The sequence below is a fragment of the Electrona antarctica genome (genome assembly GCF_951216825.1).
Source record: "Electrona antarctica genome assembly, chromosome: 11".
In the NCBI taxonomy this organism is placed as follows: Eukaryota; Metazoa; Chordata; class Actinopteri; order Myctophiformes; family Myctophidae; genus Electrona; species Electrona antarctica.
The window spans coordinates 19762845-19775377 of NC_136792.1; the positions used below are offsets into that span (position 1 = coordinate 19762845).

Below are 12533 nucleotides of genomic sequence, written 5' to 3' on the forward strand. Positions count from 1 at the left end.
TTGCATGTGATACATGTTGTGGTCTCTCTTGGTTATACATCTTATTTTGTGGCTCTTTGACTTTTGTCTGTTTCACCTTATCAGAAACGTGCATGGCCCAGTCTTTGCTAGATCTTTTACTAGTTGCATGAAAACGGAACTAAAACCTGGAAATGGGCATTGCATAATGCTTAGGGGTCTGGGGTGGTTTCTGCAATACTTTAATGGTGGCACGTGTTTTCTATTGGCATCTGTGGGGTTCTTCTTGACAGCAATAGTCTCACTCTCTGTCTATTTAAGGCAATGTGTATACCTATTGCTTATGTGTTGGAGGCTGAAAGCAACAACTAAAATAACTTGGCATGTGGGAGGCTGAGAAAGGTTTACACATTGCCCGTCCCAAAACATGAGTGTGCGGAGACCATGGTACTGGTCCTCTGCAACAAACTCATTCAGCATTCAATTGACACGGTTTCTGCTCAATAATTTACCAAATAAAACGAAGTACCTCAAGGAGTGTCCATAGTGTCCCGTGGAAAGGTTAGTGTATACATTTTACCCCCAATCATGTACTGTAATACATAAGAAGGTACATATTTTGCATGATGCCTGTGCATTGTTTTGTTTTCTTTCCTGCACACTGACAAAGCATATCTGTCCTTGTTCCTCCATCACAGGCTGATGTGTCAACAGAGGATGAGGACACCAATGGCAATGAGGATGACCTCTCTATCTCAATTAGTGAACTTCCGCCTGAATTTCATTGCCATGACAGTTTCACTCTGGACATGTCTCATGGTGATGACAGAGGAGAACTAGACTTTGATGGCTGTTTACCCAGGTGTGTGCAGTTATAATCTTATTAGTTGAGCTGTGCCTCATTGCAATTTGCGGACAGTCAGTGGCATGGTATTACACACATACTACAGGTGTGTAGGTATGTATTCTAATTTAGATTAAATCGATCAGTCTGGTTAAATACTTAAGCCCTATTTTATACATTGTTGTACTGTGTTGTTGCGCAATAGCTGATGTAGTCGAACAATATTGTGTGTGTGTAACACGCTACCAGAAACCCAAAATGAAAGGCGACGAGCCACATGGCTCAGCTATGCACAGTTTGCACACCTCTACTTATACATGAAGTGAATTGGAAAGCACAGTGCCATGGATGTTAATGCATTAGCTGTTTTTCCTAATGTCATGTCTCTATGTTGCTCTCAGCCTGGCCGAGGAGGAGAGAGATGACATGATGGAGTGCTGTTCTTCCCCTCCACCGTCACCGTTCTTCTCTGCCATCCTCGCAGCTTTCCAGCCAGCCGTGTGTGACGATGCAGAGGAAGCGTGGCGGAGTCACATCAACCAGCTAGTGTCAGACTCAGATGGATCCTGTGCAGTCTACACATTCCATGTGTTCTCTTCACTGTTCCAGGTACACAGCAAAAGCCTTAGTGCTCATTTAAATCAGAGAGTGTACAAATTACATTTTTGATCCTGCATATACAGCACTGCCATTTATTTGACAGTGGGCCTTGTGAAAATAAATGTAATTGTCCATGAAACAGGGTAAGTGATATTTTATGGTTAAAACTAAACGGTTTTGTGAAAAGGTCCAAACTATATATTCAAAATAGTTATCATTGCTATACAGTGTTTGTTTAGTGACAGGGCTCTCCCAGTCTCTTCCGCTCATTAAAGAAAATGCATTTTTGGGTGGGTTCAGGTTGCAAATTTCATTCATCAGGAGAGAGTAGGCTACCAATTCATCAGGTTCAATTTCAGTGTTCCAGTTAAAATGTTGTATGCTCATTTCATTGTGTCATCAGTTTCAATTTCACTTGTTTATTCTGTATGAGTTCTCTTTCATGATTGGATAAAATTGGTTGTTACTGAACACTCTGTAGCAATGATTAAGATCAGAATATCAGCTTTAACACTTATTTTAACAACAACATATTACTTACCCTACACCTTTAAGAACATTAGTTGATACTATTTTTCTTAATCTTTTAATGGTATTAGCCTTTCAGAAGAGGTCAAAAGTAGGAAAATGGTGTTCTTTAGTTAAGTTGTACTTATTCAGACATTCATTAACTACATTATTCACTTCACTGACCAAAGCTGACAGGGGAATGCTTCACAATAAACCTGACAGGGGAATGCTTCACAATAAACCTGACAGGGGAATGCTTCACAATAAACCTGAAATAATTATAGAACATTAGCCTGGAATTAAGACTGATTCACTCCGTTCGTATTACTTTTTTTTATTTTTTATTTTTATTTTTGCCCTTTTTGCTTCTCACAGTGAGAAAGAAATCGGAGTGAATCAGTCTGGATCCCAGGCTAATAGAACATAGCCTACGTATCTGGGATGGTTTGTGATTAACCAAGACAACATGTCATTTTGCTTTGCAGAGTATTCAGAACAAATTTTGCACATTGACTTGTGATGCTGTGAGTTACCTTGGAGATGGACTCAGAGGAATAGGATCAAAGTTTTTGAGGTCATCTCAGATGTTGACGTCATGCTCAGAGTGTCCCACTTTCTTCCTTGACGCAGACACTGTAAGTAATTTCTGGCCCCCTTTACTGTGTAAGTGAAAGTACAGATGGGAGTAGCACTTATAAAAGGAAAACCTCTTGCTTTTCACAGATCATGTCCTATGGGCTTCTTGAAAAAATGAAATTCAGCGTATTGGAACTTCAGGAGTACCTTGATACTTACAACAACAGAAAGGAGGCCGCTATCTCTGTAAGGAATAACAATACTTTGCTATTGAGTAAAAATGTCACCATTACAATTTGCTTGAACTATGTGACTATAATAATAGACCTGTACCCTTTACGGGTCTATTTTCCGCTGTGTTTGCTTTTGTAATGAACATGATGCCGCCTCTCTTACATACAGTGGTTGAACAACTGCAAGGCAACCTTTCCCAGAAGCACAGAGGGCACGGTGATAACATGCCAACCAGCAGAGCACGAGGACAAGGTAAAGCTTTGTCTATGCTATAACACTCATGAGAATTGAATTTTATAATATTAAATTCTTGTTATATCGAGGGAATATTTATTTCAAATGCAACCTTAAAATGTATGGCTTCACTGACAGATGCAATTAATGACTCTGCTAACATACACAAAGCTGTATAAAGCTATGTGATTATTAGAAAATGGTTGCATACTCAATATTCCATTTCAACTGACCTTTCATACTGTACTTTCTGCCTTTCGAATACTCTGGTACTGTAGTTCTGTGAGTGATACTTTATTTTCTTTCAATATTTGAAACTCAAGTTTCTGGGAAACCCTTGGTTGCAACACCTCACATTGATTCTCTCATTCCAGCGAGCATTGTTGTCATTCTGCTGGGCATGGGACATGGGTTGTCTTAAGTTGCGTTAATTCCAGCAGTAAACATTTACACTCACTTGCTATTAGGAAAAACAAAAACATATACCGGTATATATATGTGTGTAAACATATATATGTATGTGTAAACAATGTAAGCATTATAATAAACTAAAACCTGGCCCTCATAAAGCTGATATCAAACAACATTGCAGGTCAAGAGACTCAATCCAAAGTGAGTGCATTTGTGCTGATAAAAAGGCAAAGTTTATTTGCTTGGCTTTTTAATGACTCATTGGGACATGCAGCCTTCCTTTCAGTTATTTATTCAGTCTTTTCTCTCTTTCTGCATGTGTTATACGCCCTATATAAATATTGCTCACCACGATCGGATACAGGAACACAGGGGGCACCGAAACATTGTTTTCACCTCAATGTTAAATTGTTTTTTTCCCCAATTTTTTTTAAATAAATAAATATAATTTGGAAAAGGGTTTGAATCAATGTAAAGTATTCAGGATTTGAACATGCATCCATATAATGGATAAACTGTAAAAATTAGGCACGCTTCACAAACATGCATCATTTTCAGACCTAACTTTACCATTCAAATCTTACATTTTTAGAAATTGTATAAATATTAAATTAAATGTTCAAGCAAGTTCAAATCATGAATACTTTACAGTACTTCAGACCATATTCCAAATTCTTCTTTTTTGAGGACCTATTATTGAGGTGCCCACAATGTTTGGTTGCCCACTCTTCCAAGCTCTAACTGCTAAGGGATGCATTGCTGCAATGCTGCTAAGGGATGCACTGCATGCCAAATCTTTGATTCCCTGTTTCCCTCTCACCTGTTTTCTATCTTATAACATGCTTGCTTTGTAGCAAATGGAATCTTTGGCAGTAAGTTAAAAATGGCTTATTCCTCTTCAGTCTATTTGGTAATATATAATATTTTATTGTGTCTTGTGCAGAGTTGCTGCAGGATGTCAGTCCCAACACCCTGTGTTTTCTTGTACTGTATTTACGTGAGTAGTTGAGTGAGTAGTGTGTGAATGGTGAAATCTAACCCCTTTTGCTCTGCATTTTCAGCAACTGGAGCTCTGTCAACGACTCTACAAACTCCACTTTCAGCTATTGCTGCTTTTTCAATCCTATTGTAAGCTGATTGGACAAGTCCATGCTATAAGCTCTATTCCTGAGGTAGGTGCATTTTCCATGTTACAACCTGCTTAAACCACTTAATCCTGATTTATAATTTATTGTATGGCATGTAGTAAAACATGAAATCACAGAGCAACACCGCTCAAACATAGACTTTTTTGTTATTTTTAGATTTCACGCATGTATTAATTTTCTCCATAGTCAATATTAGTCCATAGTCATTTAACCATTACCGAACTTTCCTGAATATTTGAGTCATTGGATATTTATCCAATGAAACCAAAGTATGTGATCTCATGGATGTTTGAAGTTTTGTGCATAAATAGTATTTTCTCCTGGGACTATTGTCAGTCATATTTTTAATAATAATAATAATAATGCTGATCATTTTAAGTATACCATTATACCAGTATACACTGCCAGTATGGTCCTTACGTGGATGTCTCTCTCTTCTACTATTAGCTGATGAATATGTCCAGAGAGCTCAATGACCTAAAGGAAGGTCTACGGGTTGCTGCCACCTCTGTAAATAGTGATGACCTTGCTGCCCAGGAAAGTTCCTACTCTGATCCCACCTTCAGCTCTTCCGAGGTTGCTGTGCAGGCCATCTTGGAAGATCTGAAAAACAATGAGTTCTTCGCGTCCATCCGCTACATTCGTGAATGCAGGTAAACTCTTCATTGTCTATGCCATGTTGTTATTATTATTATTTAAAAAAAAATCATACATCGCAAGCAGAGCGCGTAAGTACTGTAATCGGCTGGGTATGTCGGTGTTGTCCACCGGCCAATAGGGGACCACCATTCTTGATGACGTAGCTAAGGTAGAATGGTGGTCCCTTATTGGCTGTTGATGGTGACGTAACTAAGGTACGTTTCAAGGTTGGTATATAAGGTAAATAACGGGTCTAAAGGATTTAGAACAGCAGTTGTATTAGACATTAGTTAGTAGCAGCTCGACAGACTGCATTTCTAGTTATAAATGTTATATCATTCATAATTTAAATCTGAGTGTTTTGCCAATTATTTGGGGGCCCACTTGCAATATTTTCACTGCTCACCAGTGCCGGCCCACAGATTGAGAACCACTGCTCTAGTCTACATGAATGAATAAGTTACTTGACCTTTTTCTGTGCAGAACAATATGGCCCAATGACATCTTCGGCACTCCTTCTGAGGATGAGATCCAGACATTATTAAACATCTACTTCAGACATCAAACCTTGGGTCAGACGGGAACCTTTGCTCTGGTGGGCTCACAGCAGGATCTTACAGAGATCTGTATCAAATTAATGGAACTCAATGGAGAGATTCGGGATATGATCAGACGGGCCCAGGGCTACCGGGCCATCACAACGTTCCTCCCAGACTCCAGTGTGTCCGGAATAAGTCTTTGACGGAAGGCTTGCAGGTTGCAACTCCACTCCCTCCATAGTATCCTGTAGGGTTAGCCTTGCTTCCTGTTTGGGGGACCTGCTGTCATCATAGTGTTTATCAAGCACTCTGCTCTCTCCTCCGGGGAAACAAACTCCTCTTTCTGTTTTTACTCAGAGTAAATATGTTTAACAATGTCATATATTCAGATCTTCAGATGTGCAGGAATACTGTTGGAGTGAACAACATGTGAGAATTTGCTATTGCAAAGAAATGGGGGCTGTTATTGCACTAATAATAGATGTCACAAGCGGCCACTGCCTACTGAGGTCAATAACTTTCACCTTTAACAAATGACAGACCTAAGTTAAGTTATTTTGCTTTGATAAAGTGTGTGTGTGTGTGTGTGTGTGTGTGTGTGTGTGTGTGTGTGTGTGTGTGTGTGTGTGTGTGTGTGTGTGTGTGTGTGTGTGTGTGTGTGTGTGTGTGTGTGGGGGAGGTGAATTAATCAAAGAGACAAGACTTAGACGGGGTCCTGGGACATGTGAAAGATTCTTCTTCTCCTTCTTGTTTCGTCTAATTCCCATCAGGGCTTGCCACAATGGATCATCTGTTTCCATCTGTTGGAACATACGAGAGATACCAGGTTAAAATGATTATCATCGGTGAAGCTCGTCAATGGCAGGAACCCCCTTTTTTTCTTTAAAGTGCGCTTTCATCCTGTTCCTTGTGTCCAAAATGTTGGCTATTTGGAGTATTTTGAAGATGCACTGTGTCACATTTTGTCACAGGTTCAAAAGAAATTTGCAAAGTGTTGTGTTTACAAGTGACATCGATCCCATAACCAGGAGGGACGAGCACATAATAATTGGCTATTTGGTTGTTAAACAACTGCTAGGCCTAATTGAATATACATTTAGGATAATTTATGTTTCTACTACTTTAAGGCGGCAAGTCCTGCTCAGTATACATGTATGCTAAAATGCAAAAGAATATGCAATTGTTGCATTTTAAACAATAATGCTTAACAGTAAGACAAAATAGCAATATCATTAAAAACACTCATACTCTGCATTTGCGAGTACTCAAAAAATAAGCACTCTTTCTATGCCATGAAAAAGTGATATCAGTGCAACCCTATTTTTTTATGTCTAATATTAATAATATGGGGCCCAGGTGTCAGGTGGCCCAGGATTTTTTGCCGTGCGCCTGACTGTTGATAATTTGATTGTTTTGATTGTTAAGGGAAAATGTGCAATGCTTTTTACTCCATCACAGAAGAATGTCATGGGTTTGTGGCTAAAAGTGGAAATTGTTAGTACAGGAAAAGGGAGGCTTCATTGCTAATGTGTATGTGTGTGTGTGTGTGTGTGTGTCTGTGTGCGTGCGTGCGTGTGTGTGTGTGTGTGAATGTGACAACCATAATGGAGAAATTAATTTATGGATAGTGATCCTCACACATTCATCTACTTTGACATGCTGCAAATCTACTGTAATATCTCATCAACTTAAATGCCGCTGTGTGGGTTATCTGTTACTGAAAATAATCTTGCTGTACCTCTACTGTGTAGCAATTAGAAAATAGAATTATTTATATTATTTGCATAAGATAAACATGCTTTACATTTTTTTCCATCTGTTAAAAATGCCAAGCATGAATATTTTATGTATTATAAAGTGTATAAGTAATATTTATGAATATATATATATAAATTATTATAATGGAAGATTGTATATAGAGCAGTGGGGGCTTTGCTTGTTTATTGTTATGATTTGTATGATGTGTACAACTTTATCTGCTTGTAGAATGAAGGAAATACATGTGTAAAGCTTCCATAGAAACAGAGTTGATATAGCCTTTCACCTTGTAAATACTATTGCCTTTGCAATGTGCTGTACTTAATGTTATGTACACTTCTGTAACAATAAAGAAATATACTACATTTGTTAACTACAGTTTCCACATGGCATTCCTGAGCATGACATGTTTAATTCTAATAGGGGAGGCGGTGGCTCATGGGTAGAGTTGCTGGATGTTTGAACCCAGGCTCCCCCAGAGTTAGTGTCGAAGTGTCCTTGAGCAAGTCTTGAACCCCTAATTGTGCTGATTGGTGCCTTGCATGGTTTGCACCGACATCAGTGTATGAATGTGTGTGTGAATGGGTGAATGTAATGCATGTAAAGCGCCTTGGATAAAGGCACTATATAAATGCACCATTTATCATTTAATATAAAATGTTTATTTGCATTTATAAGTATAGAGAGAGTTTTCCACGTTCTGTGTTTGTTCAGTAACGTGCCTCCCGGTCTCTCCAGCTCTTTTGTAAACAGAAAAAGCATTTTCAGGTCAGGATAGCAATTTTATACAATCAGGAGAGAAAACTCATACAGGATAAAGAAGAAAATGGAATACTAGTATACAGTATAAGCTGATAAATTGGTACTGATTAGAAATAGATTTGATTGGCAAAAACAATAAATAAATACATTAATGAATGAATGAATTAATAAGAAGAAGAAGAACGGCAATAAGAACAATATGCAGTCAAACTGGGGAGGCACTGGGGAGACACTGGGGGGACACTGGGGAGGCACTGGGGAGGCACTGGGGGGACACTGGGGAGGCACTGGGGAGACACTGGGGAGGCACTGGGTTGGCACTGAGGAGGCACTGGGGAGGCACTGGGGGGACACTGGGGAGGCAATGGGGGGACACTGGGGAGGCCCTGGGGAGGCACTTGGGGGACACTGGGGAGGCACTGGGGAGGCACTGGGGAGGCACTGGGGAGGCACTGGTGGGCACTGGGGAGGCACTGGGGAGGCACTGGTGGGCACTGGGGAGGCACTGGGGAGGCACTGGGGGAACACTGGGGAGGCACTGGTGGGCACTGGGGAGGCACTGGGGAGGCACTGGGGGAACACTGGGGAGGCACTGGGGAGGCACTGGTGGGCACTGGGGAGGCACTGGGGAGGCACTGGGGGAACACTGGGGAGGCCCTGGGGAGGCACTTGGGGGACACTGGGGAGGCACTGGGGAGGCACTGGGGGAACACTGGGGAGGCACTGGGGAGGCACTGGTGGGCACTGGGGAGGCACTGGTGGGCACTGGGGGACACTGGGGAGGCACTGGTGGGCACTGGGTTTTTGGACGAGCCCAAAATCCTGCCCTCTTCTGATTGGCCGGGCCCTAAACCTGCCCTCTTCTGATTGGCCGGGCCGTGAACCTGCCCTCTTCTGATTGGCCGGGCCCAAAATTCTGCCCTCTTCTGATTGGCCGGGCCCAAAAACCTGCCATCTTTTGATTGGCTGGGCCCAAAAACCTGCCCTCTTCTGATTGGCCGGGCCCTAAACCTGCCCTCTTCTGATTGGCTGGGCCAATAAAATGTTTATTTGCATTTATAAGTATAGAGAGAGTTTTCCACGTTCTGTGTTTGTTCAGTAACGTGCCTCCCGGTCTCTCCAGCTCTTTTGTAAACAGAAAAAGCATTTTCAGGTCAGGATAGCAATTTTATACAATCAGGAGAGAAAACTCATACAGGATAAAGAAGAAAATGGAATACTAGTATACAGTATAAGCTGATAAATTGGTACTGATTAGAAATAGATTTGATTGGCAAAAACAATAAATAAATACATTAATGAATGAATGAATTAATAAGAAGAAGAAGAACGGCAATAAGAACAATATGCAGTCAAACTGGGGAGGCACTGGGGAGACACTGGGGGGACACTGGGGAGGCACTGGGGAGGCACTGGGGGGACACTGGGGAGGCACTGGGGAGACACTGGGGAGGCACTGGGTTGGCACTGAGGAGGCACTGGGGAGGCACTGGGGGGACACTGGGGAGGCAATGGGGGGACACTGGGGAGGCCCTGGGGAGGCACTTGGGGGACACTGGGGAGGCACTGGGGAGGCACTGGGGAGGCACTGGGGAGGCACTGGTGGGCACTGGGGAGGCACTGGGGAGGCACTGGTGGGCACTGGGGAGGCACTGGGGAGGCACTGGGGGAACACTGGGGAGGCACTGGGGAGGCACTGGTGGGCACTGGGGAGGCACTGGGGAGGCACTGGGGGAACACTGGGGAGGCCCTGGGGAGGCACTTGGGGGACACTGGGGAGGCACTGGGGAGGCACTGGGGGAACACTGGGGAGGCACTGGGGAGGCACTGGTGGGCACTGGGGAGGCACTGGGGAGGCACTGGTGGGCACTGGGGAGGCACTGGGGGACACTGGGGAGGCACTGGTGGGCACTGGGTTTTTGGACGAGCCCAAAATCCTGCCCTCTTCTGATTGGCCGGGCCCTAAACCTGCCCTCTTCTGATTGGCCGGGCCGTGAACCTGCCCTCTTCTGATTGGCCGGGCCCAAAATTCTGCCCTCTTCTGATTGGCCGGGCCCAAAAACCTGCCATCTTTTGATTGGCTGGGCCCAAAAACCTGCCCTCTTCTGATTGGCCGGGCCCTAAACCTGCCCTCTTCTGATTGGCTGGGCCAATAAAATGTTTATTTGCATTTATAAGTATAGAGAGAGTTTTCCACGTTCTGTGTTTGTTCAGTAACGTGCCTCCCGGTCTCTCCAGCTCTTTTGTAAACAGAAAAAGCATTTTCAGGTCAGGATAGCAATTTTATACAATCAGGAGAGAAAACTCATACAGGATAAAGAAGAAAATGGAATACTAGTATACAGTATAAGCTGATAAATTGGTACTGATTAGAAATAGATTTGATTGGCAAAAACAATAAATAAATACATTAATGAATGAATGAATTAATAAGAAGAAGAAGAACGGCAATAAGAACAATATGCAGTCAAACTGGGGAGGCACTGGGGAGACACTGGGGGGACACTGGGGAGGCACTGGGGAGGCACTGGGGGGACACTGGGGAGGCACTGGGGAGACACTGGGGAGGCACTGGGTTGGCACTGAGGAGGCACTGGGGAGGCACTGGGGGGACACTGGGGAGGCAATGGGGGGACACTGGGGAGGCCCTGGGGAGGCACTTGGGGGACACTGGGGAGGCACTGGGGAGGCACTGGGGAGGCACTGGGGAGGCACTGGTGGGCACTGGGGAGGCACTGGGGAGGCACTGGTGGGCACTGGGGAGGCACTGGGGAGGCACTGGGGGAACACTGGGGAGGCACTGGGGAGGCACTGGTGGGCACTGGGGAGGCACTGGGGAGGCACTGGGGGAACACTGGGGAGGCCCTGGGGAGGCACTTGGGGGACACTGGGGAGGCACTGGGGAGGCACTGGGGGAACACTGGGGAGGCACTGGGGAGGCACTGGTGGGCACTGGGGAGGCACTGGGGAGGCACTGGTGGGCACTGGGGAGGCACTGGGGGACACTGGGGAGGCACTGGTGGGCACTGGGTTTTTGGACGAGCCCAAAATCCTGCCCTCTTCTGATTGGCCGGGCCCTAAACCTGCCCTCTTCTGATTGGCCGGGCCGTGAACCTGCCCTCTTCTGATTGGCCGGGCCCAAAATTCTGCCCTCTTCTGATTGGCCGGGCCCAAAAACCTGCCATCTTTTGATTGGCTGGGCCCAAAAACCTGCCCTCTTCTGATTGGCCGGGCCCTAAACCTGCCCTCTTCTGATTGGCTGGGCCAAAAAACCTGCCCTCTTCTGATTGGCCGGGCCCTAAACCTGCCCTGTGCTGATTGGCCGGGCCCAAAAACCTGCCCTCTTCTGATTGGCCGAGCCCAAAAACCTGCCCTCTTCTCATTGGCCGGGCCAAAAAACCTGCCCTCTTCTGATTGGCCGGGCCAAAAAACCTGCCCTCTTCTGATTGGCCGGGTCTAAAAACCTGCCCTCTTCTGTTGGCCGGGCCCTAAACCTGCCCTGTTCTGATTGGCCGGGCCCAAAGACCTGCCTCTTCTTATTGCCCGGGCCCTAAACCTGCCCTCTTCTGATTGGCCGGGCCCTGAACCTGCCCTCTTCTGATTGGCCGGGCCCTAAACCTGCCCTCTTCTGATTGGCCGGGCCCTGAACCTGCCCTCTTCTGATTGGCCGGGCCCTAAACCTGCCTTCTTCTGATTGGCCGGGCCTAAAAACCCATAGATATATATAAACTCTAGATAGCTCACCCGCGCTGTTGGCCAATGGAGAGCGACGTCGTTACGTGGCGGCCATCTTACCTCGGGACACATAACATTGTGTCTATGGGGCATGTACTCTTAAATGACCATAACTTGCTCAATTTTCAACCGATTTTCAAACGGTTTGGTTTGTTATAAACGTCAGAGACGTCCGCATACGTATATGATTTTATACGACGTTCATATAAAAAACATAAATTAAGCAGATAAGCATCCTGAATCATAGCCACGTTGACAACGTTTGTAATAAACCAACCCGTTTGTAAATCCGTCAAGATTTGAGCGAGTTATGACTGTTTCTGTTTGAGCTGCCATTGAACATACTGTACTGTAGCCCCGAAGTAAGATGGCTGCCGGGTGAACGACGTCAGAAACTCCGCCTTGAGCCATCTAGTGTTTATATATATCTTTGTAAAAACCTGCCCCTCTTCTGATTGGCCATGCCCCAAAATCTGCCCCCTTCTGATTGGCCGGGCCCAAAAACCTGCCCTCTTCTGATTGGCCGGGCCTTAAACCTGTATTGTTGTATTGTGCCTTTTGCTTTGGCAATGTAAACATATGTTT

At 44.6% G+C, this 12533-nt stretch overlaps 1 protein-coding gene across 5 annotated transcripts in view; it reads left to right on the top strand.

The window, feature by feature from the left end:
• Positions 1-7824, top strand: part of frya (furry homolog a) — a gene marked incomplete at its 5' end in the record, with an annotated part of 65676 nt that extends 57852 nt beyond the window's left edge. For 2 of the 5 annotated variants that reach the window (XM_079514375.1, XM_079514377.1), the window contains 9 exons: positions 657-820; positions 1204-1411; positions 2398-2547; positions 2636-2734; positions 2891-2974; positions 4222-4239; positions 4429-4539; positions 4963-5168; positions 5638-7824. In XM_079514375.1, the coding sequence (XP_079370501.1) occupies positions 657-820; positions 1204-1411; positions 2398-2547; positions 2636-2734; positions 2891-2974; positions 4222-4239; positions 4429-4539; positions 4963-5168; positions 5638-5896 (1299 nt within the window). In that variant the 3' untranslated portion in view covers positions 5897-7824. Of the gene's footprint in view, positions 1-656; positions 821-1203; positions 1412-2397; positions 2548-2635; positions 2735-2890; positions 2975-4221; positions 4240-4310; positions 4540-4962; positions 5169-5637 lie in introns of those variants that run through there. The other 3 variants (XM_079514376.1, XM_079514379.1, XM_079514378.1) reach the window with 2 other exon arrangements.
• Between the last annotated feature and the right edge of the window lie 4709 nt (positions 7825-12533).